This window comes from Paroedura picta, chromosome 6 (genome assembly GCF_049243985.1).
Source record: "Paroedura picta isolate Pp20150507F chromosome 6, Ppicta_v3.0, whole genome shotgun sequence".
Classification (NCBI taxonomy): domain Eukaryota; kingdom Metazoa; phylum Chordata; class Lepidosauria; order Squamata; family Gekkonidae; genus Paroedura; species Paroedura picta.
This window is the reverse complement of record NC_135374.1, coordinates 70661987-70688475: the sequence shown is the minus strand read 5'-3', so window position 1 is coordinate 70688475 and position 26489 is coordinate 70661987. Positions and strand designations below refer to the sequence as shown.

The 26489-nt window shown below is 41.5% G+C and overlaps 1 protein-coding gene across 11 annotated transcripts in view; it reads left to right on the top strand.

Moving 5' to 3' along the window:
- IL1RAPL1 (interleukin 1 receptor accessory protein like 1) overlaps positions 1-26489 on the top strand; it is a 937510-nt gene that overhangs the window by 712090 nt on the left and 198931 nt on the right. For all 11 annotated transcript variants that reach the window (XM_077342993.1, XM_077342992.1, XM_077342999.1 and 8 more), the window contains one exon: positions 15974-16048. In XM_077342993.1, the coding sequence (XP_077199108.1) occupies positions 15974-16048 (75 nt within the window). The remainder of the gene's footprint in view (positions 1-15973; positions 16049-26489) is intronic.

Here is a 26489-nt window from a genome sequence, read left to right as displayed (position 1 = left end):
GGGGAAGAGTTCTCGCGTCCCTACAGACTCCCCTGTGGGGGTACTGCAGGGCGCGGTCCTCTCCCCCACGTTATTCAATATCTTTATGCGCCCTCTGGCCCAACTGGTACGGAGTTTTGGGCTGGGTTGCCACCAGTACGCTGATGACACCCAGCTCTATCTCCTCATGGACGGCCGCCCAGACTCCCCCCCGGAACCATTCGCCAGATGTTTGGAAGCAGTGACTGAATGGTTCGAGCAGAGTCGCCTGAAACTCAACCCCTCCAAGACAGAGGTCCTGTGGCTGGGAGGCAGAGGGCAGGACCAGGCAGCGCACTTACCCACCCTGGCAGGAACGCAACTTACTATCGCACCCCAGGCCAGGAATCTGGGGGTGACCATCGATACCTCTCTGACTATGGAGGCTCAGGTCAAAGAGAGTAGCGGGTCAGGCGTTTTTCTATCTTCGCCAGGCCCGACTACTAGCGCCCTACCTGTCCCCTGACCACTTGGCTACAGTGATCCATGCGACAGTCACCTCCAGAATAGATTTCTGTAACTCACTCTACGCCGGACTACCCTTGTCTCTGATCCGGAAACTCCAGCTAGTGCAAAACGGGTCCTCACTGGTACACCTTGGAGGGCCCATATCCAGCCTGTGCTGAGGCAGCTGCATTGGTTGCCAATTGCTGCCCGGATCAGGTTCAAGGTTCTGGTTTTGACCTTTAAGGCTATACGCGGGTTGGGACCCACATACCTGAGAGACCGCCTACTGCCCTATATCCCCCGCAGGGCTTTACGCTCAGTGGGGGAGAATCTCCTGATCGTTCCTGGCCCTAGAGAAGCGCGCCTGGCCTCGACCAGGGCCAGGGCCTTTTTGGTCCTGGCCCCTACCTGGTGGAACGAGCTCCCGGGTGAGCTGCGGGCCCTGCGGGATTTACCAGCTTTCCGCAGGGCCTGCAAGACGAAGCTCTTCCACCAGGTTTTTGGTTGAGGTCGGGGTCAGCGAGTGAGTGCCAACATTCCCCCCCCCCTGGACCTAGTAAGTTAGATCTCTTCCCCCACCCTCCCTGCCGCTCTAATATCAGGGGTGGGAATAATGAGAGCTTCCGCCATGTTCGGATTGTTTTTAAAGTTTTTAATGGGTATTTTAATGGGGATAGGGTTGTTGTGACCCGCCACGAGCCTACGGGGAGTGGCGGGAAAAAATCTAAATAATAATAATAATAATAATAATAATAATAATAATAATAATAATAATAATTAATAGGCAAGGCGACAGTATACAGCCTTGCCAAACTCCTTTCTCAATTTTGAACCAATCAGTGATTCCATGTTCAGTTTTCACTGTTGCTTCTTGACCTGCATATAGGTTTCTCAAGAGACAAATAAGATGCTCTCGTATTCCCATCTCTTTAAGAACTTGCCACAATTTGTTGTGCTCCACACAATCAAAGGTTTTAGCATATTCAATGAAGCAGAAGTAGATGTTCTTCTGGAACTCCCTAGCTTTCTCCATGATCCAGCGTATGTTGGCTTACTTGGAGTTTAAAAAGTTGAAATTTTGTAGATTTCTGAATGGTTTCTTGAATACGTAATTTACTGCTCTCTGCAAAACATCAAAAATAGGAAATTGTGCATTGAGAACAAAACTAGATTCACATGAAGATAAAATAAGAACACTAGACCCCTGAAAGAAGATTACTCAGGAAAAAATACTTTACTGTGCAGATGAATTATAATATGTGGACTATTTGATAGTGCCCTCAACCTCAGAAATATGACATCCAATGAAGTCATGCAACTCTATGGCCCATTATGCACGGCCGCCGAAACGGCGATTTCGGGTCACATGGAAAACGCGGAGGGGGAAGACGCGACGCATACCGGTTATACACGGGGCGGGGCGCGACGGCGGCAAAACCCAGAGTAACCGATTATGCACAAGCCGATCCGGGCGCCGCTTCTGGTTGCGCCCCGCTCACCCGGAAGCTGCGCTTTCTTCCGCGTTTCACTGACGCGGCTTTTTCGGCGGCATGCACCGAAGCTGCAGCCGGTTGCAGCCGGCTCCGTGCGTTATCCGTGATTTTAGTCGCCGCCATTCCACCCCGAATGTGCGCTAAAACCCCCGTGCATAATGGGTCTATCCCAGAGCCAGTTTGGTGTAGTGGTTAGGAGTGCGGACTTCTAATCTGGCGAGCTGGGTTCGATTCTGCCCTCCCCCAAATGCCTTTGGCTCGCCACAGCACTGATAAAGATGTTCTGACCAAGCAGTAATATCAGGGCTCTCTCAAGCTCACCTGCCTCACAGGGTGTCTGTTGTGGGGAGAGGAAAGGGAAGGTGAATATAAGCCACTTTGAGACTCCTTCGGGTAGAGAAAAGCAGCATATAAAAACCAACTCTTCTTCTTTTCTGCACAGCAGACCCAGTCCATCCTGGATTTTTTCCTCCACATGAAGCAGCTAGAGTGGAAAGATTCTGGCACATGGGAGGGGTGGGTGATGGACCCCATTTTTTTTTCTGTTTAGGAATGCAGTAGCAATACTGCGGCCTTAAACAGAAAAAAATTCTACAGGTGGCTCAGTGCTGCGGAGTTGCCTAGGGCATTTTGTGTCCCTTCTGGGACACTGTATTTTGCCAAGGGCTGGAGGAGGATTCCGGGCCTGAAAAGTCCAACTCTGCCCTGCCAGATGGGTCTGGGCCAACATAGGCCCCAGTGGTGTCCGTGGCAGGTAAGGGAATGCTGGAAGAATCTGCTTTCCATTGTCATGGGGCAAACCAGGGCCTGAATCACGACAGGCCCGATACAGGCCTGAGCCATCATATGGAAGTGGAGATTAGCCACACAACCATATAATTACTGGCCCGAGCCTAATCCCCCATGCGGAAAAAGTGCCAGAGTGGATCTTGGTTTTGCTTTCCACAGTGCAAGCAGCCATTCTTTGCCAGAAAGAATCCTTTGGGTTATAGAAAGAATAGAACTGACTCACACCAACAATTATATAGGTTCCATCCATGAGCAGGGTGGATCAGAGTTGCTGTTCTGTTCCCTATTCTAGAGGGGACCTCCCAGTTTCCTGAAGAAGCTGCCATTCACCTGAGCATTGGGATCTGTGCAGGAATCTGTGAACAGGTGATGAACAGTAGTAGGGACAGCCCCCCCCCCTGGATAGGCATGATCATTGCACTTAAAAGAATTTTATTTTTTCTATATATTAATGCTTCGATGTCCTTACCACGAAATAAGAAATTTAAAGGACATAAAACATATTTGCTAAATTGAGGTGACTATAAAAATTATCATGTTAAATCATTTGCAAGAATGTCAGGGGGTGGCAGGTTACAGTTGATGAGAAATAAGGTGGTGAGTGTCCTGCACTGTGTGGGGTATTGGACTAGATGACCGAGGAGGTTTGTTATTCTGTTATTCTGTGATTCTATGATTCTATGTAGTAGTGCTGGTACAATACTCTCATATAGGCCAATTTACATTCAGTAAATTGTGGAGAATCTTGCTTTTATGAGTATGGGAGAGAGTGGGCACTATATTGTCTTCCCGGCCCTATTCTTGGAGTCTGTACCTTATTGTGAAATTTCCCATATGATCAGTATCTATTGTTGATCCTTTATGGTTTGTTTTAGTCCTGGATTGCTTGATGCTATTCAACCCGTAACTGTTCTGTGTTCCTGCCTTCCTTCCTTCTGGCATCATTGCTATTTTCTAAAAGTAAATCCACTGAAACTCATGCAGCTGTAAGAAGGGCCAATAGTTATAGTCTTAATCATTAAGAACTAAAGTCTGTGTTTGTGGAGTAGTCTTTCATATTGCATGCTACAAAGGATAAACAAGTATATAATGAAGTCACTTCCTGTTTTCAAGGAGAAGAAGATCTGGTTCTTATATGAAATAAGAAATGCTGTTTAGACCCTGAGATGTGTGTTAGAGTTCACAGGAGATGTTGCTATTCCAATATGTTGTAGAACCAGTTTAACAATATATTCTCTATGTAATTATGACAACAATATGGAAAGGCATCAAAAAGAATAAAATAGTGCAACATTAGTAATATTGGCAACAACAGCTGTTGTAAGGTTGAAGATGGGCCTTGGATAGACAGGTGCTTATGTACCACCGTAATAAATGGGAGCCTTGTTCCAGCAATCTTCGCTTTCATAGAAGAGGAATAATATTGCCCTACTTTTCAAATCAATGTCATAATGGTCAGTCTTTCAGGTGAGAATAAATAGGATTGAAAACAGTTATATTAAATATAGGTTGCATCCTTTGTCTGGACTTGCAGTAGTTTGATCATTCTGTCCTAATAGAGAATCCATATAATATTGTCGTTAGCCAATTATATTTCAATATTTTCTGTGTTGTACTTTGTTATTTTCAGATTTGTTTTGTAATAGTTGTTTAAACTTAAGACTGTCCCAACAGGTCTGAACAGTCAAAACAGTTTTAAAATTTCTAAGGGTTCTTGCCTCTCAATTTTTCGCCTTCATTTCCGCTTCCAGCTTATTCATTTCTATTTATCTTGCTGTAATTTTGAAATAATAACAATTAAACTATGAGAAATTGTAGCCAAATGAAATGAAGCTTGTAAGCTTACCAGGAAAGAAGAACTGATAGTTTACAATTGAAATGACTGATTTAGGGTTGCTCAAAGTGTTGAATTGAGTGGTAAACAAAACAAAAGGAAAATACCAAGGAATGCACTACCTTTATTGAATAAACTTTAGAAAATGAATAAACATATAATAGGATCATGCCCTTGTGGATGAAGTTTTATGGAGAATTTAAGGCTTTATTAAGAACTACATGGAATGACAATGACAAAGGAATGACTGAGCAGCACAAAAGTGTACTGGTACGGGAGCAGATGCATTTTGCAGATATGCATAATAATTTGTTTACTTTACATTGAATGTTTGAAATCAAATAAACTAATAGCACTGGGGGTTTTTGTGATAGCACTCTTTTTTTAATTGTGTTACCTTTTTAAAGCTTTTTTTCTTACAAGGAGAACTGGGAATTGCTGTGAATGTTCAGGAAAACTAATATGGAAAAGAAGCAATATGTGCAGTCTCCCTTAGTAAATAGGCTGGCTCAAATGTCATGTCAGCTTCAATTAGAGATGAGCAGATAATGAGGAGTCTCAACATCTGTTTGCACATGTGTTCTCCACCCCAAATATTCCCAGACTATCTATGGTCATTAGGGGCCATATTGTTTTAAAACTTTGTGAACAGCCATTTGGAACCAGTTTAGCCTGCACATGTTTTAATATTTTCTATACATCCCTCTTTCTCCAGGTTTACTGCCAACACATTTGAATAACAACAGAGCTGTTGTTTCTTAATGGGTCATCTGATCTCATGGCTTGTTTCCTTCCTGATATCTTACAGTTGCTGCATTACAATGCTTATTACGAAAGTGATTTGTGATGTTACAAAGAGAGGATTATGACTTCAGGTGGGGAAGGGGGACAGTGGGAACAGTTGAAGGCCTGAAAAAAGATGCACACATATTCAGAGCCTGTTTTTATTTTCAAACTACATAGTAAGAAAAATAAAGTATTTCTTTGCAACATAAAGAAATGGAGAGTGGATCAGGGATAATTTCTCATTACAATGTTTTTCAGAGTTTTCCAGGAAATGTTAGCAAATTTCAAAAAGAGGTGTTTCATTAGACAATTTGCTAAACATTCCTTTCTATCATGGTAGATACTTTTTTTATTGTTCTTCAAAATTGCTTGGTTTAGCGACTGCCCCATAGCCCTGCATAATATTTAATCAAATGTGTACCCTTGCACTGCCATTAATTTTTAAGGGGTATTAAATGGAAAGAAGAGCAAATTGCACAGTGCTGTGCCCTCTTGACACATTCATTATGCACATGATTGCAGCTATTAAACTCTGTTATGCGCTTTCAGTGGCGTACTATTCCCTCTGTTCAAATTGATGGATTGTTTTTAAACAAACCTTTCTCTCTTGTAAGGAACTGTTTATGCCTTATTGATATTCTAATATTGACCCCATTGTTTAGATGCAAAATCAGATTTAAGTTCATCTTACTTGCAACATGACATTTGAAAGATACATTCAGTGGTGTCCATAAACACACACTGCTCAGTAACATTGAAAGGAAGAGGGCTTCTTCTGAGAGAGATCACCATATTGGGTCACATAGCAGCCAACCAGTTGCTTGGAAAGCAAAACAAAATGGACACTGAAACTCAGATCTTCTGCTGATGCTCCCTCCTATCATTGGTATTCAGAGGTTTGCTTCTTTAGAATGTGGTGGTTCCTTTTAGTCACCATGGCTAGTAGTTAAGGATAGAACTTTCTTCCTTTGTCAAACTCATTTTTAACACTTTTTGGATTTGTGGCCATTACTTCCTCCACTGGTATCAACTTCAAACCTGGCTGCTTCAATGCTCATCTCCAATTCCAAATCATTTATGAATCAATCAAATAATGTTCCAATACTGATCCTTATGGGACCCTACTGCACACATCTCTCCATTTGAGAATTGCCCATTTATTCTTATTGTCTGCTTCTTGCCATTTAATCAGTTTTTAATTGCAAAAAAACTTTGTGTTTACTAGATTGTCCTTCTTGCATGTTAACATGTTCAAAGTGGTTGAGACAGTTGGATCCCACAAGGATAAGTATTTGGACTAGGGCTATTTGATTTATGCATAAATGATCTATACACAGTGGGTCTACACAAAAGCATTGCAATATTGGCTATTTTAAGAGCCTCTTGTGGCGCAGAGTGGTAAGGCAGCTGTCTGAAAGCTTTGCCCATGAGGCTGGGAGTTCAATCCCAGCAGCCGGCTCAAGGTTGACTCAACCTTCCATCCTTCCGAGGTCGGTAAAATGAGTACCCAGCTTGCTGGGGGGTAAACGGTAATGACTGGGGAAGGCACTGGCAAACCACCCCGTATTGAGTCTGCCATGAAAACACTAGAGGGCGTCACCCCAAGGGTCAGACATGACTCGGTGCTTGCACAGGGGAAACCTTTACCTTTTTATTGGCTATTTTATTTTGTATCCTTTTTGTAATAACCCTAGCTTGGAATCTGCCTTTTAAAATCTCTGCCACACACTGAATATTGGGTCTGGAATTAGGTTTCCATTTCTCCAGCCACCAGCAGAACATAGGGTTGACAGATCCAAGTTAGGAAACTCCTGGAGATTTGGAAATTAAACCTGGGGAGGATAGGGACATAAGTGGGATATAATGGCATACAGTCTACCCTTCAACAATGCATCAATTTTCTCCAGAAGAACTAATTTGAATAATCTGGGGTTCTAGTCTGGTAATTCCAGGGGTCCTAGTGTGGAGCTTGTTCCTCTCTGACTCCCTTGTGGGATCCCAAAGGGGGCAATTTCTCCCCCACACTTTTTAACATACATGTGCACCCTCTAACCCAGCTGGCTCAGAGCTTTGGTCTGGGATTTCACCAATATGCAGATGACAACCAGCTCTATCTCTTGATGGATGGTCACCCAGACTCCCCCCAAAAAACATTTTCCATATGTTTGGAAGATATAGTGGGGTGGTTGGAGCAGAGTCACATGAAACTAAACTCTTTCAATATGGAAGTTCTGTGGTTGGGGAGGAAAAGGCCAGATCAGGAAGTGCACCTTCCAAGCCTGGCTGGGGTGCAATTTAAGATCTCACCTGAGGCCAGGAATTTGGGTGTGAATTTGCTGCCTCGATGGAGGTGCAGGTCACTGGAGTAGCCCCCACAGCATTTTTTCATCTGCGCCAGATGAACCTACTAGTGTCCTATCTGTCCCCAGAACACCTAGCTACCGTGATCCATGCAACAGTCACCTCCAGGCTTGATTTCTGTAACTCACTCTGCATGGGCCATCCTTTATCCTTACCTGGAAATTGCAGCTGGTCTGGAATGCATCTGCTAGGGTTCTCACAGGAAAATCTTGGAGGTCCCATATCCAGCCTGTGCTTAGGCAGCTGCACTGGTTGCCATGGTGTTCTGGATTTGATCTGTAAGGCCATCTGTGTTCTTGGTCCCCCATATGTGAGGGGCCACCTGTTGCCTTATGCCCCCTGTAGGGCCCTTTGCTCTGTGGATGCAAATTGGTTGGTGGTCCCTGACCCAAGAGAGGTACATCTGGCCTCAAACACATCAAGGGCCTTCTCGATCCTGGCCCCAACCTAGTGGAATGAGCTCCCGGAAGAACTGAGGTCCCTACAGGAGCTTTCTCAGTTCTGCAGGGCCTGCAAGATGGAGCTCTTCCACCAGGCATTTGGTTGAGGCCAAAGCAATTAAGACTTAGGCCCTCCTCACCATAACTACAATGCCATACGATCATATGATCTCTCTGTTTATTTCCCTGAGGCACAGGCTTAAAGGAGGTTCTAGGAGTCCAGGTAAAGGGAGGGTTTGGGGATGGGATTGCTGCCATTGTTTCGTATGTTAATGGTTGGGACTTTTGTATTTTTATTGTGAGGATATCTTATTGTAACCCATCACGAGCCAGCTACCCAGAAGTGGCAGGTAGTAATAGTAGTAATGGTAATGATTTATTAGGACCTTTTGCAAATCTGTTAGATGTTGGTTTCCTCGTTTTTGATTTTTGATGTTGCAGCAAATTTTTGAAGTGTAGTTTTGCTGCTACAAACAGTAAAAAAGACATCTGTGATCTCATTTGTCCCGTCTTTCAACATATGGGTGACAATCTTCTTTTACTCAGCTTCCCCACAGGGATACCTCCTTGTAGCTATGTTTGTATGGAGCCCCTGAATTCAAGAACAAATCAACTGTATTTGTGTTTGACTTGCAGGAAGGCATCTTGGTTTCAAAGAAGATGTGTACATATTTCCATTGGCTTAAATAGGGTAACAACTTTATTATTAACTCCACAGGAGTATTGACATGGCATGAAAGAGGGATCCTGGCTTGTGGTCTGCTGACAACCAGAACTTAGACTACGGTGGCACCCTGGGGGGCCTCCCCCAGTTCTATGCTGGGAATAAGGGTCCATTTGCTGCTGGGATCCATTTGGGTGGGACCCAAGGGAAGTGTCCACATGAGGTACCAAAGGGAATGCAGATCTCCCTTGGTCCCACCCCAAGCCACCATGCACTGTGATCTCTATGCCTTCCCTGCTGGGTTGGCCCATTTGCAGACCTGCCTCCTCTTATGGAGGCACCTAACCTGGGGAGTCCAATCTTCAGACTGAACTCCCCCCAAACAGGCTCCATCCCATGCCAAAGCACCAGCTGTGACAAATTTACATTCCAAGGCCTACAGCTCAGGCCAGTGTAAACACAACATTCAAGCCAGCATAACAGGGTGGAAGGGTTTGAAGCTGTTCCTGCAGTGGCTCAGGTGAAAGAGGCCATGATCACACATGTGGTACCTTTTAAGGCACCCTGGCCCATGCCTCTAAACATCATTCTGGGCACAGCTTGTCAACGCACCATGCCTGCCATGTGTGCCAGTATGCCTGCTTCTGTGCCATATCCATGATGACAATAGGTAAGCCTCAGCTGCATTTATTGCTGGCCCACAACCAGACTGCTTTATTACTGGACACAACACTCTGCACTGCATACATTTATAAATATACATACAAACAGATCCCACATTTAGGAGTCCCTTCCTTATTCCTTATATGTAAACAAAAGGAATAGGGGAGGGGGAATCTCAATCCTGGAGTCTGTTTGTTTTGTGTTTTCCTAATGATGTCATACTTTGCCCTTTAAATGCTCAGCCTTTTGAAAACAAACATGACAATAAAAACATACCACCCTTCTTTAAAGCACAGCTGTATCTTTAGATTTACTTGAATAGATACAGTGGGATCAAATCAATAATTTAATTTTATATCCTGAAGTTTTGATGATTATAACGAAAACTGGATACTTACAATTTAAAATGTGGTTGTTTTTTAGCACTGTTTGTCCAGAATAAAAGAGGAATGCTCTTCTAATGTAAACATTCATTTAAAGTATAGGGGAGAATTCAACTCAATAAACATATAAAAATAACCAGTTACAAAAATCTGATGTGAGAGCTGCACTTTACTCTGTGCTTCTGGCAGGAATGTATGGGACCATACAAATGGTGTCTCAGTCAATTAGTTCATACAACACTGTGTCTCACAATGGAAGGGCTGGTTGATGCTACAGATAAGTTTTACCACATATACCAAAAGCGTATTGTGAGACTAACATCCTTAATCCCTGTGCAGTTTAAAAAGACTATTATTTTCCACCCAGAAAGCTGCCACCTGAGGTCTAAGGCCTCAAGTAAGTAATGTATCAGTTTGTTAAATGAATGAAATTTGTTGTTCCCTATCTCACATTCCCTTTGTATTAGGATTACTCTAGCAATTGCGATGTCTTTTAGAGACCATGACAGAATTTTGTCCGCTTTGAATCAAGTTAAGAGATTTATAACAACTGTGCTGAAGAAATACTATCTGATAAGGGGTAATTGAGTTGAGCTTGACAAAAAAGCAAATCTAAATTTAAATGGAAATAAACACTTTTGAAAGTTGACTGTACAGAGATAACTTTGAGTCTTTAAAAAGTAGTTATGAAAAAGCAATGATAAGGTAGCAGTTAAATTTATCAGAACTTTTAAAGGGAAATCATACCCAGGGAAATCATATCCAGTTAAAAAAATCAAATTGTTTTATCAACTTGCAACTAGTTACAATTACAACTAAATATCTCAATAATCCTTTCTGGATACTTTTTGTCGTATGAATGGATGGAAAACAACATTCTACATAGTTTTTCACATATGCTTGGAACATTGGCAACATACTAAGTAAAATGTATTTGCAAAGATCTTGGTTTGCTATGGGAAAAGCCCCATGCACTTTCGTTGTATGCACAGTTATTCATCTGGAGGTCAGGAGTATGTGATCCTGTTTCTATATTCCATAAGGGAGAATAATGTCTAAATAATTCTGATAAGAAGGGAGAGAAAGACAAGGAGTGATGAGAAGGGAAGAGTCCAAAACAACAAAGACGGCGAGGGGTCTAGAGATAAAGTCCTATGAGGAAAGGCTGAAAGAACTGGATATATTCATCCTTTCGGTGATATGATAACCATCTTCAGGTATTGGAATGGCTCTCATATAAAGAATGGAGCAGTAGTGTTTTCTGCCCCAAAGAATGCACCACCGCAATAAACTGCCACAGAGCAGGGCAGGTCCCCCAAGCCAGCCCCCTCCCGCCAATACTCATAACAAATGCAGTTCTAATAAGTGCATCTCTGACATAACCCAAACAACGGTCAAGGCCCATTCTGATAAACAAATGTCATCCTTCCTGTACAAGACTTACAGCCAGAACTCAATGTCTGGATGAGGCAAAACAGCACAGCAGCCCATCATGAAGGAATTTACCAAATCCCTACAGAATTCAAGCAATTCCACCAAAAAAACAAGAACCCAGGGTACATACGCTGGACAATAAGCAGGTTCCACATGATTGCCATGGCTAGATCCAAGCCCACGATCACCAGCAAATCATTCTCACCAAGCTGGATGACAATGTCATCCAAACATAGCTAGCAGATATTTGATGGAAGACAGCAAACCATGGATGGATGGGGGGAGACTCAAAATAGGCTGACATGCATCTAACTGGGCAAGAGGAACAACATTCCCTAGAGGCCAAAACAAGTGTCCCTTGAACCTGAGAGCCTGATAACCTAATGTCTTGGGCCCAGATTGCCCTGTCCCCAAGGTTCAACTGCAAAGAGGCCACCAACTCACGGCGTGTCTGTATCTTATTTTGAAGGGATGTTTAAACATTACCATGGCGATCAGAGAGCGTTAGGGCAGTGATTGAGAGTAAACTACCCCTCCCCACCGGGCCTCAGTAAAAGGCGTTGAGTGGTCCCTGGTGAGTGGTCCCCGGCGTTGAGTGGTCCCCGGTGATAAAAAGCTTGGGGACCACTGCAGCCCACCCCATCACTGCTCAAATAGTGATGCCCAACTTCTCCTCTATATTTTAATAACCAAGGCAAAACACCAGATACAAAAGTCTCTTTATACTAACATGCATCTCAGGTCCCCACGTCAGCCTCATCATCAGAACAGGAGGACTCACCTGATGACCTGTCTGAAGAATGTTTGGAATGATCCCTTCTGGACCTCTTCCTCCATTATGGTTTGCTAGTGGCCTCCCACCACTGATCCAACCACTGAGGCATTAAAAACAGTCCTTGAACTACAATTCCCAGAAAGCAATCAGGCAAACTCCCCACCCCTCAGCCAGGAAATACTCAGCTAGTTACCTTGCAACCACGTGGTCTTCTATCTGGAAATGCAGGCTGCAAGCAGATGATTCCAGCTCCATTGAAAAGGGCATGTATGCCATTGAGAAAGTGGTCCGAGGAGCGTGCAGCAAGCAAGGATGGGCAGCTGCACCAACCTGCTTTTAAAGTCAGACGTGTCATCCTGGACCACCCCAAATTGTGTGGCTCCTCCTAAAGAGCTGTGCAGCCTCATTCCAAGACTATCTCCCATGCCCATTAAATATTTCTCATATGGGTTATCACATGAAATTAAAAAGTATACATATTTAATCTTAACAGTATTTACACAGCGGCATTCAAAAATAATGGGGTTTTTTTAGAAGTCCCATTTTTTCCATCTGGTAGAAATAATTAATTTTATTAGAACTGTATTGAAGGATGAAGGATGGAGAATGTGTATGAGCTATAAAAGCTAATTAAGGTCACAATCAGAAAGCCTGTATGGTTTGAGTAATTAGTTTTAAGTTGATTTAGAACTGCTTCATTTATTACATAGAAGCCAATAAAATGGAAGTACAAACGACTTGTTCATCTGCTCTCCCAAATTCTGCAGCCACTTTCACAATAAGGAGTCATCAAGCTAATCTATGATTATTTGATTCTGTACTTAATGCGAAAGGGTTCTATTTTTTTAGTGCCTTTAAGAAAAGATCCCTAAATATATGCAGCTGCCTCTCCATCACCATTAGATAATCATAGCCTTCTCATGTACAATATGAAAGTTCAAGCCCTTTTGTTCCCTTATAACCATAGTGTTTCTTGAGCTACACTTTCTCTTCTGACCGACATTCAGCTGAATAGGTCAATGCACATGATCCATGGAAACAGTCACAGACTCAGAGAATATGAAGGTGGGACTGTAAGGTTGTTCCACGGGCTCCCATGTGGGGCACCACAGGGGACAATATTCTCCCCCATGCTTTTTAACATCTACCTGAGATCTCTAGCCCAGCTGGCTATAGGCTGGGCTGTCACCAATATGCGGATAACACCCAGCTCTACTTCTTAATGGACGGATTGACTTCTCCCTAGATATATTTGCCAGCTGTTTGGAAGCAGTGGCTGGATGGCTCAGGCAGAAACTCAACCCCTCTAAGAGGGAGGTCCTGTGGCTAGTTAGAAGAGGGCAGGAGCAGGAAGCGTGCCTCCCATGCCTGGATGGGGTGCAATTAACACCTGCACTGGTGTTAATTTGGGAATTTGGGAGTGACCTTTGATGCCTCCCTTTCCATGGAGGCTCAGGTCACAAAAGTAGCCGGGATGGCATTTTTCCATCTTTGCCAAGCCCGCCTACCAGCATCCCACCTGTCGTTGGATCACTTGGCCAAGGTGATCCATGCAACGGTCACTTCCAGATTAGATTTCTGTAACTCGCTCTATGTAGGCCTGCCCTCGTCTTTGATTTAAAAATTACAGCTGGTACAAAATTTGGCTGCCAAGGTCCTCATTAAGATACATGGAGGGTCCATATTCAGCCAGTGCTTCCAGTCTGTTTCCAGGTCAAGTTCAAGGGACTTGAACTTATGAAGATAGGTTGAGGGACTTGGGAATGTTCAGCCTGGAGAAAAGGAGGTTGAGAGGGGACATGATAGCCCTCTTTAAGTATCTGAAAGGATATCACTTGGAGGAGGGCAGGATGCTGTTTCCGTTGGCTGCAGATTAGAGGACACGCAGTAATGGGTTTAAACTACAAGTACAACGATATAGGCTAGATATCAGGAAGAACTTTTTCACAGTCAGAGTAGTTCAGCAATAGGCTGCCTAAGGAGGTAGTGAGCTCCCCCTCACTGGCAGTCTTCAAGCAAAGGTTGGATACACACTTTTCTTGGATGCTTTAGGATGTTTAGGGCTGATCCTGCGTAGAGCAGGGGGTTGGACTAGGTGGCCTGTATGGCCCCTTCCAACTCTATGATTCTGTGATTCTGTATTGGTATTGCTCTTTAAGGCTATATGCGGTCTGGGTCCCACTTACCTGCAGGACTGCTTGGTTGCTTATGCCCCCCCCCCCCGCAGAGCCCTTCTCTATGTGGGTATGAATTTACTGGCCATCCCAGGCCCTTGGAACATTCACCAAGCCTCAACCTGGGACTGGGCCTTTTCGGCCCTAGCCCCACCTGGTGGAGTGAGCTCCCAGAAGAGCTTAGGGTCCTGCTGGAGTTGTCAGCTTTCCGCAGGGCCTGCAAGACGGAGCACTTCCACCAGACGTATGGTTGAGGCCAGGGTGGAGACTCAATATTCTATCTGAAGATCTCCCTATGGTTCAGCTGGATATGGCACCTCACTCCCAATGGAAGAAGACTTGGCCTCCGGCTGGACAAACAGGGAAGGGGATGGGAGTAATTAGAAGGCTTATTTGTGATCGCCTACCGCCTTTGTTGTTGGAAGGGAACATTTTATGGGGTTTTACTCTATTTTAATGTTTTATTGTTGTAAACCGCCACAAGACAATTGAGAGAGCAGTGGTATATAAATTGAAAAATAAATAAATAAATAAAGTGTGCAACTTCTAATACTGGTACTTAGAACTAATCACTTGGACTTCTGACCTTTAGTATGAACTTGATTTGCTTAATGCTAGTGGGCCAGAATCCAGACTCCTGGTACCACAGCATTACAGTAGAGAAAACATGGGACAGCAGGAGTCTCTCATAATTGCATTTTTGGCACTTCTGTATAATATCTGAGCCAGTCATTTATTCCCCTGCTGTCACTGCTACTTTATTGCTCCTTAAGCCTATTTAAATAACATTGTGGAGCACCCAAGCGAAGGAAATTAAGAGCAGTTTCCTAAGCTTTTGGAACAGAATTCACTGTCTGCACTTTTCTTCTCCCTACCCTACTGAGGCTGTTCTTTTCATTCAGTTTTACTAAAATAAAGTTTCTCTTCTATTACAACAATGCCTCTGATTTCAGGTCCATACAATGGATTTTCACTTTTTCCCATTTACTTAGTAAGGAGTGTCCCATTCCTACTTTTCCTTTAATTGTATACAACGAGGTCCCTAATCATTTTGAGCCTATTGGCGTATCTGGAATTCTGACCGACGCAGCAAGAAACTGACAGCCACAAAATGGCTGTTTCAGGAGGTGGAGCCAGTGACTAAATGATTGCCAGAGCTTGACTTCAGTAACACACCATAGAACCTTGCACTGTGGTGGCTGCTGCTGTCAAAGCAACATTTTAGAAACATCTCCATATTCAATCACACCCACCTACTTCCTGAAAACACTTAAAAGTTACCAGAAAAGATGTCAGTGCACCAGGCTGGGGTCCCATGCTGTTATACAACACTAAAATCTAAGAAATCAAGGGTGATGAGAATATTCTATTGAAAAGATTTTATATGGTTTGTAATAGAACTTGAAACACAAATGAGGCATTAGTCCTACTATGATCGTATGAGACTGTTTCTTTCCAAGTAATACATTTTTTTTTGTTTACTGTAAAACTCATGATTTATATTTTCAGCTTATTTTTTCATACTTCTTGGATGGCAAAAACTAAGGTACATGTGCTAAGATAGCATGTGGTCAGAAGTTTGCAGAACTCTTTTTTTCTCTCTAGCTTATTCAAAGCATATGTTTTTTGTTATGTGTCAGAAAAAAGAACTTTGTTCTTTGTTTGTTTGTTTTTTAATGAAATGAGCATGCTTTTTTTTTCTCCCTGTGCAGCACCACTGACAGAAAAACCACCAAAACTTTTGTACCCTTCAGAGAGTAAACTGACAATTCAAGAGACACAGCTAGGTAAGTGGAATTCAAAGATTGCAGATGTTATGTGTGTCTTAATTTTTGAAGGACATTAACATTTGAAATTAAATATGCTGAAATGACAGTTCACTGTTTCTGAAAAGAGACTTCGAGTTAGTTTATCAAATTTTTCTGGGATTTACGCTGTGCAAATGAAGATGATGGTTCACTTTTGTTCAATACTGTTGTTACTTTCTTAAGTTCCATTCCTTTCCTCTCTCCTAGTTAATAAATGATATGATTGCATGGAATATTGTGAAGAGATTAATTGGAGGCAGATCATTGGGTACTTTGAATGTACACATTTTTTTAAATTCAGTTTTTGTGCTGATTCTCTGTAATTCCTTCCTTATTGAGATGTTAAATATTACAAGAATGGAAACTAGTGTCCTGATGTGGTGTTTTACGTAGTATACCTGAGTCCTGTGTCCATTGGCTTGAAACCAAATTGATTGAAACAAATGTTTTATTCTTGTGCCAGGATCTTGAAAATTCTATTAAAAGGTTTTTCACATTTCTAATGTAGCACTTACAATTGTTCTCAGATTGCAGTGAAATTCAGCCATCTACAATTTATTGTGAGGTTGTCTTTGTTAATCTCATGACCCTTTTGTAATTGTTGAATAGATCCTATTTTGAATGTCACTTTTGGCTGTTGCAGTAGGCCCAGTCTAGTTTGACATTGAAAGGTTTATGAAAGTAGTGTCATTGATTTTTTCCCCCTCAGTTGTTGCCTTGGAAATTCCAGATTTCTGTTTATTTCAAGAAAGATTCTTACATTTCATTTTGTCACAATGATGTCCTTATGTGGTAGATTTATTACAATGGCCTATTATGCACGACCACTGAAACGGTGGTATGGAGAACACAGAGGAGGAAGAAGCGAAGCAAACCACTTACGCACAGGACGGAACGCAACAGCGGCAAAACCCAGAGTATCCGATTATGCACGCGGCTACTCCGGAGCCGCTTCTGGTTGCGCCCTGGTCACAGGAAGCTCCACTTTCTTCTACATCTCGCTAATGCGGCTTTTTCGGTGGCATACATTGACTCCGCAACCGGTTGCCGCCTGCAACGTGCATAATTGGTGATTTTAGCCGTCACCATTCCACCCCGAATGTGGACCTTCCATTCGGTGCATAATGGGCCTATATGAAGTCATCTGTTTTCACTTATGAAGCCATGTACAAAAATACCAGTTACATAAAACTGAAAAGTCACCACATCAGAGAGAAAAATTAGCTTCATAATAGTGCAGAAAGGAGATTTCAATTGTATATTAAATGTCCTCATCCATCTTTGTTTAGTCAGTAATTTTCTATTTATTGGTGTTTCATTTGTATACTTTTGTTACTTCACACATTTCAACTATAAAAATGTTGTGTGTTATCACTTGTGGAAGATTAGGTTGGAATCACAGCTGTGAATAATGAAAACTGCCCTAAGTTTATAGTTTGACTTTAGCTTTTAATTCCATTTTCCTAACTGTTATTCTGACTTTAGCATACTGTTCTCCATGTCTCATTTATTATCAACATGTATGAAATAGGTATTTTGTTCTGTGGTGCTCTCAAAGAGTAGAATTTTGCATGTTGAGGTTTCTAATTATACTTAGGTTGATACTGATTGCTGGCTTATAAAAAAACAGTATGTCAGTAATCTAATTATGCAATAACTTCAACAACATTAAAGCCATGCTATGCCTCATATTATTTTCTCTAATTAAAGCAAAATGCAGTAAAATAATATAAAATATCGGATTGTTAGTTTTCCATTGACAAGTAAATAATCACTTATGGACAATCCAAGTTTGGAGTAATTTTAAAGTCGGAAAGTGGTTAATTATTGTTTTCATTACGTATCAGGAGCATTGATGTTATATCAGAAAGTTATATCAAGAAAAAAGGCCATTTTAATCAATATGGGGAAAATATCAATATTGTGAATGAAAATGATAATGTCCTTTCCAAAATTTCAAAATGAAATTGAAAATACTGTTTTCAAGTGCCTGCAGATATCAGGAAATGGATGGGAAAGGAAGCATACCCCAGCTAATCCATTGCACACCAGTCATTTTTAACCATAAAGAACCACTGTTTTCTGTTCCTGGAGACCTGCTTGTTCACACATTGAAAATAATAACATTTGAATAATGGTGTTTGAAGGTACAATTAGAAGAAGGTGTTCTGCTCAAGAGGCCAGGTTTACATCAGTAGACTTTTCATTTAAATGGGGTATAAAGGGTTCCCTGTGTTGTTGCTGCAAATTATTCTTTCTTCCCCTCCCTTCTCAGCACTTCTGCTGCCTTGGGAGGGGCATCTAGTCTAGAGTGTACCAGTCTTTTACACCTTATTTTCAATGGACTATGAGTAGAGATGTCTATTTATTGTTCTGCAGTTTAGAGTAACTTTCCAAGGCTACTGTTTCAATGGGTGGCATATGTGGTCTCCAGAGCTGGCATGCCCGGAGGGGCAGGTTACAAATCAAAGAATAAAAAACAAAATAAAAGAATCTGACTGTTCTAGAGGCCAGGTGTACCACCTATTAAAACTATGGTCTTTGAATACCACTTGCAGGATAGCAGAAAGGCTTCCAAACCTAATTCTGGTTATTTCTGGTGTTCATTAGGGGTGAAATGGTGGACTTGGGAAATATCAGGAGTGGTTTTCACAGTGTCAGAAATTTCTAGCACCACTGGAAATATCAGGCGTTTTAGGTAGGCAATATCTGATTGCACACCCCTACCCCAAGCTGATAGTTCAGAACAAATATTTCATGGTGGTATTCTATCAGAAATCGTATATTGAATCTGAGGTACTCACCCGTTAGTGGGAAAGGGAGAAGGGCTGTTTTAAGTGAGCAGAATATTGTTACACTATGAAAAAGTCATTGTTTCCAAACTGAGCTTCCAGCTAGCCCAAGGCATTGTGCAAGATATTTCATGAGACATTCCTTATCTTTAACAGATACTTGCATGAAGTCTCGTGCTAACACTTTTGTGAAATTTTCTGGAACAACACTGTTATGTTTGTACTCAAGTGGTGGTTCATAAGATTCATCCCAGACTGCTAAATCTCCAATCTACCTAAAAAATATCAGTACATTTGTGAAAATGTTCGCATTCTTATTAAAAATTAAACATAAATATTTTTTTAATTCTTCTAGATATTGAGAATTAATTAGCTAGTAAATGAAGTTACATTCAGAATGGTTCATGAGAATAATGTGAAGAAATTGATGAACCTAGAACTTCATATTATAAAGTTATTAAAAACTAGTATTTCATACTATAATTTTATCACTGTTCATATATGTTTGAATAAGAGAATATATTACTTAAAAAAAAAAAAAGCCCTGTAAACTACCAGTCATTACTGGCTTACACTGCTGGTACCATTCAGTCAAAGTCATGAAGATACATTCAATGGGAGAAAGTAAAAAAATCAACTTAACTCTTTCCAGTTAAACTCAATTCCATTAATGCTGCATAAATTTGTCTGAAAATTATTCAGAATACTGTGACGTTGGACTGTTGCAAACAGTGGGTGAGGAGGTCTTAAAAGTGTGTGTCCTGGATAGCCCAGACTAGACTGCTGTCATCAAATATTGGAAGCTAAGCAGGGATGGCTTGGAGGGGAGATAACCAAGGAACACTTGTGTTGCAGCATGGAGGCAGACGATGGCAAACCACCCCTGAATGACTCTTGCCTTGAAATCCTTACAGGATAAGTGAGTTATAAGCTGTGATTTGATAGGAAAAAATATAAGAGCACAGTCCATTCTTCAGTGGCAAAATTACAAATGATGGCAATAAATCTAAATTATGGTCCTGTTTAATAAAGTAGCAGTATGTATGTAAGTAGGGTTGCCACCTCTGAGGTAGGGCCTGGGAGATTTCCCAGAATTTCCATTGATCTCCAGATTACAGAGGTTAATTTCCCTGGATAAAATGACTGCCTTGAAGACTGAACTCTATGCAATACTATAGTTCACCAAGGTCCTTCCCATCACCAAACCCTGCCATACTTTTGGTATACCCCCAGATCTCCAAGAATTTCCCAACCTGGAGTTGGCAACCACAAAGTTGAGAACAGAAAGACAATATTATATTTGTTGCTGTATCTGTTGCATTAGGACTTCATAATGTTTCACAGTGGTTTTTACTATAAGATATCTAACTAGTATTTTGTTCAGATAATGTTTTAGTTTGAGGTCTTTGCACATTGGATATAGGAATAGTCATAAATTGTATACAGTGCATTTTAAAAATATTTAGGCGATGGGAAATCTGAACATTATCAGTGTTAGCAATGTAACAAATATTTCATGCTTCCAGCATCAGGTAGTAAAATCTTTTAATGAAGGGCAATTGAGAATAAATCCATATTGAATTATCAGGATGACACCACAGAATGCACTTGCTCTACAAAGCAAGATTCAAGTCAGGATAGGATAAAATATGGAGTTGAAATGTAAAATGATGTAACCCTTTTACACCTTTAAATGTGTGCTTTATTTGAAACACCAAAAGAGTAAAGGAGTAAGATTAGAATTCCTGAATTTGTGTGGTAATAACACACTTACAACTTAACTACCTTTTCCTGCCTTGGGACCTTTTAATTGTACATATGGCTCATTTCTTCTCATTAAAACTTTGATGAGAAACAGCATCTCTGTACTACCTTAGTGATTCTGCAAAGAAAAGACAGAGTTTAAAGATGCTAGTATGCCTCATAAAATCTAAACGGTGTAAAAAAAAATTATTTATGGTTGAGGGACAGGGTAGTTGTAGAGATCTTGTAGCTTTCTTCAGCCTTTCTAGCTGAAGGCAGAATTATAGGTCAAAACAGTTAGTTGTGGCAGGCCAGCTCGAACTCCCCAATGGCCATGCAGTTTATAGAAACAAAAAAGCAAGCTTCGCATGGCAGGAATTTTGCTTCAGTGCTGAAGACGAGATAATACAAAGATGTCATCATCTTTTAGGAAATAGCCTCTCTTGCTTCAGGAAAAAAAAGTGCCTAAGAACCTTTCTTGAAACCAGAGCAGACAGAAAATATTAAAGTTGTTGTCTAACCGATTTCAGGAGAGAACCTTGGGCACAGGCCGTCTCCTTTCACTTTTCACCCTGCTGGGGCTCTGCTCTTGATACTGTGCAGTCCACTTAAAACTATCTCAGGAATGTGAGCTGAAATCTGCTCAACTAGCTTCCAAAGCTCTCCTTTGTCTAGGAGTCACTATATACATTACATGGCACCAAACTTGTCAATGTTGATCATGGAATGGAGACATTGTGAGTTCCTTGGTGAGCATACTATTTATTTATTTATTTATTTGTTTGTTTGTTTGTTTGTTTGTTTGTTTGTTTATTTATTTATTTATTTATTTATTTATTTATTTATTTATTATACTTCTATATGACCACTCCCAAGGACACACTTTAAAAAATTACAATATATAATATTCCCACAATAACAATAAAACCCCCTTAAAATTGTATCCTTACATTAGTACTCCCACAATAACAGCTAAGCAAGAAACAAAAGATGGTGATGATAACATATAACTCCATCCCACCCCCAATCACTCATAGCCAAGGTGATCAGCAGGTTACAGTCACAATATGTTTGATGTAGAAAACTAGGGGATAGATGCCCACCATCCAGGCCTAGTCTAGCAGAAGGCCCAGGAACCAGGGAGGAGGGGAGACCCTATCTTACACCCTGGGGCCTACATCTAGCCTCAACCAAACACCTGGAGGAAGAGCTCCATTTTGTAGGCTCGGTGGAATCCTGAAAGTTTCGTTCAGGGCCCACAGCTCTTCTGGGAGCTCATTCCACCAGGTAGGGGTCAGGGCTGAAAAAGCTCTGGCCCAAGTCAAGGCCAGGAGTGCCTCCCCGGGTCCAGGGACCTTCAGCAAATTGATACCCGCAGGGGCATAAGCAGGGGCATACCTGTGAGGGGCAAAAGGAGGCAAGTGGTACTGCAAGTAGGTAGGGCCCAAGCTGTGGATGGCCTTAAAGGTAAAAAACAATACCTTGAACCTGATCCAGAAGCAAATTGTTAACCAATGCAGCTGTCTCAGTAACAGCTAGACATGGGCTCTTCATAATGACTTAATGAGGAACTGTGCAGCCGCATTCTGCACCAATTGCAATTTCCAGGTCAGAGAGAAGGGTAGGCCCACATATAGCGAGTTACAGAAATCTAACCTGGAAGTGACTGTTGTGTGGATCACAGTGGCCAGGTGTTCCGAGGATAGGTAGGTGCTAGTAGCCATGCCTGGCACAGATGGAAAAACACCATCTGGGCTACTTTTGTGACCTGGGACTACATAGATAATGATGCATCCAAGATCACCCCCAAATTCCTGGCCAGAGGTACAGATGTCACTTGCACCTCGTCCAGGCATGGGAGACATGCTTCTTGTCTCTTTCCCTTCTGACCCAGCCATAAAACCTCTGATTCGGAGGGATAGAGTTTCAGGCAACTCTTCCCAGTCCATCCAGCCACTGCTTCCAAACAACTGGCAAATGATTCTTGAGAGATATCTGGCTGGCCATCCATCAGGAGATAGAGCTGGATGTCACCTGCATCCTGGTGATACTCTAGCCAATAACTCCAGACCAACTGAGCAAGAGGTCACATGAAGATGTTAAAGAATGAAGGGGAGAGCACTGCTTACTATGGAATGCTGCATAGCAGTGAAAATGAGTCAGATAAACTGTGAAAAACCTCCCTGTGTCAGTGAGGCAGCAATCCAAAAGCTTGTGATCGACCATATCAAATGCAGACTTCTCATAATTCTTGGTTTCCAGTTTTCTAGCATTTCCCCCCTTATGACACACACATTCAGATAAAAATGTCAGCCAGTACAGTAAAGATAAATCTGTTAATGTATCCAGATGATTCACATCCATACTTTACAGCAAGCTTTCACAGGGCTAGAGTAGATGAAATGCTGGAGATCTGTGAACTGTTCTCATGGCTCTCCAGATTGCTTGTAAAATAGTTGCATGACAGAGAATTGAATTTGAGCTGAAGTACTATGAGATTGTGAGACCCTGTACCGTTTTAATGAAGTAATACTTCACTTACACCACAAAGCTATTCCACTAATGAAAATATTCAGACACTATTGCAGTTACCACAGGTAAAAAAAAACCTGCCTTCTTTAGCAGGCCAGAGAAGTTATTTCAGGAAATCAGCATGAAGAAAAAGGGCTAACACCTTCTCCCCACCATCTAACACTGAGATGCCATTTGAGATCTTTTAGATTCCTAATAAATGGCTGGTTCTTTTTAAAGTGAATGGAGATCCTGACATCCAACAACCAATGTCACATCCATTTTGGAATAGTGAATGTTTCCTACTTCTAACAGCTGTTTCCAGGAAGTACACAAGTAGGACATAAATGCAACTACCATGCCCTAATGTTTGTTTTCAAGATGTAATATTCAGAGGTAACTCATATAGATTCAAGGTAACTATTTTAATAGCTCTTTGTTCCAGGAAAGAAAATACATAGGTGTCAGGGTTGCTGTGAGCCACCATGAGCCCCTGGAGAAAGAGTCCGCCTGGGCCCCACATATGACAGTGAACCAACCCAATTGTGCTTCCTGTTGCTATGAATATATAGCAATTTTTAAAATCTACCTGTCCATCCAATTATCCACTTATTGCAGGCATAACACACCAGAGAATAAAACCAGTAGACTCAAAATTGGCCATTGAGTTTAAGATGATTGTGGAAGTTCCAGGGTTAAAAAAAAACAAACAGAAATATCGTGGCCTAGGTCATGTTGAGACAGACCCCCACATCCAGTGCTATTTGCGATGGAAGCCAAACTGTTTGTGTCAAGGATATCTCATTAGAGAATAATGCAACATGTTTGAAAATCAGCCACCTACCTCAGAATGATGATGTAAGTTGCAGTGCCAAAAATGAATGGAAGCAGAACACCCTGAACCAGATCATCTTCATGACCATCAATATGAGATGAGAGTTTCAAGCCACCTGCCATGTGTCTCAAATATTCAGATCCCCAATCTGCCATGGAAGGTTGCTCACTACTCACACCTGTTGTGAGAAGAGCAATACAACTTTGGGTTCCCACTAGAGAGAAATACTGTGTATGACATTTGTTATAAAACTGATTTTGCTTACAGTTCCCCAAAGAATGGCCATTAGTGCTGCTTCATCAAGTATCACTGCAATCCTTCTGGCAGGTATAAAACTGGATCATTCAGTATCGAACTACTGTTGAATATTGTGTGCACAGCAATTGGGTCCTTCACATCTACAGAAGCCATCATAATCATAATCATGCAAAAGAAGCAGGAACAGTTTTCCTCCCTCTTTCCAGACAAGCTGTTCCTGCCAAAATCGCTCTCCACTTCTACTCCATTGGTACCTTTACACCATATGATAATTTGGTAATTTTATATCTTCACACACTTACACGTGTCTAACAATGCAGAATATGCCCCTCAAGTCTAATGAAGTAGGATCTAGTTTGCAAAAGCTTCATGTCTTCACATAACACAAATGTTGGGGCAAACTGGGTTATGTAGCAGAACTGGCTGGGAAGTACTGGGACCACTGGAATTGATTTTGCTGACATTAAAAAAGATTATGTCATTAGTAGCTTTTCCAAAGGGTTGATTAGATCTCCCACCAACACAATAATGATGATAACAATCCTGTACCTGAACTAAGAGTTCTTCAAAGCCACATTTATAACCACTTGTTCCTATAAGATGCATGTATAAGGGTGATGGTGGGAGGGAACCTTCCTTTTAATACTTTATATGGAAATATTAACTCCTCTCTTCTGTTCATAGTATTAACAAAGGTTTGCTGCTATGCTCCTACTAGGTACATTCTAAGATACCTAGCAGGATAGGAATGTGAAGGATTTGAGACTAGGACTTAAAAATAAAAAGGGCAGAGACACAAAAAATCAAATGGGGGACAGAGAAAATAATGAAAAAAGAATGGAAAAGAGGGAGTGAACTTAATGAGAAAAAATTGAAAGATTGTTTTGTCTTATAAAAACAAACTAACTACTGCTTTGCTTCAGTCTTGTAGAAAGGTAAGTCTAGCGCAAGCTTTCTCAACTAGGGTTTTGTTGACGGCCCTGCCAGGGTTTCCTGAATGGGTAGGAATCATAGAATATATATAATTTATATAATGTATAATATATATATATAATTTGTTAATTTATCATCAGGTTATATAACTATATATGATTATGTTGAGCCATCTCTCCATGGCGAATGATGGGCCTGGAGGGGTAAGAAGGGGAGGAGCCCTGGGTGAGCATGTACACAGCTCTGCTTCCCAACCAACTGCTGCATGTTTGCACCACTTCTAGGGTTTCTTGAAACTTGAAGAATGCTTCAGGGGTTTCTCAATGGTAAAAAGTGGTCCAGCCAGTAGTCAGAGTACCTTTACTGTACTCAGATGTCTGTGTACCCCTAGTGGCTCCTACCAGAACTGTATTAAAACAAATGGAAAGGCATTTGGCTGGATGCAGCATCAGACTGGTTTCAGGAGCCCTCCAGCCAACTTGCCCCCCCTCTTGTCCCTCTTTGGCAGCCGTCCTCCCTGACAGGTTCAGTAAAGGGGTGGTTTAAATCATGGTAAGTTGTGTTTCCCAACACTTGATCCCAGTCCTTGTGCTGTTCAGTGTCACTAGATGATTCATCTGCTACAGGCAAACTGGGATTCTGACATTTTCTTGTATTACTCTCAGGCTTAGTTTACAGGCCAAATTGAGAACTAATACTGAACACTAAAATTAGAAAAAATCTATTTTTTAAACTGACTGCTCCAAAATTTAACTTATTAGAAATCCATATCTTCCAACTGGTGTTACCATGAACAACCTAGTTAAGAACTAAGGAAGCCAAATTTAAGAGGTAAATTTAGAACTCCCTCTGTACCCACTGACAGGACAGCTTTAAAATTGTTTTAAAGTTTTATTAATATTGGAAGGAATGCATATAATACAATTTTACCCTAATTATATAGTGAATATACAGGAAACTAAGTCTATAGTTGATTTAGGAAACTTGGCTTAAATATCTGGTGACATCCCTAAGTAAGATATATATTTTTTTAAAAAAATAAGCTTTCAGCATGATCAGATTTTATATGTGCAAGTCTATGACATTTAGCTTCTCTCCCAGGAGGGAAACATATCTAACTTAGCACACGAACTCTTCCATTACCTTATTAGTATACTCTCGCATTCGGATTCTATTGCTTATGTATATTGTTTGCGTCGGAAATAAGGACTCTGACACGTTTGGCAGAACCTGGCCATAGCTTTATTTATAAATTAGTGTGGCATAGCATGGGGAGGAATCTGTCCTATTGCAGATGGGTGACCATGGGGGCAGAATCCAATAGCAGGCTAGGCCCACCGAGCAACTC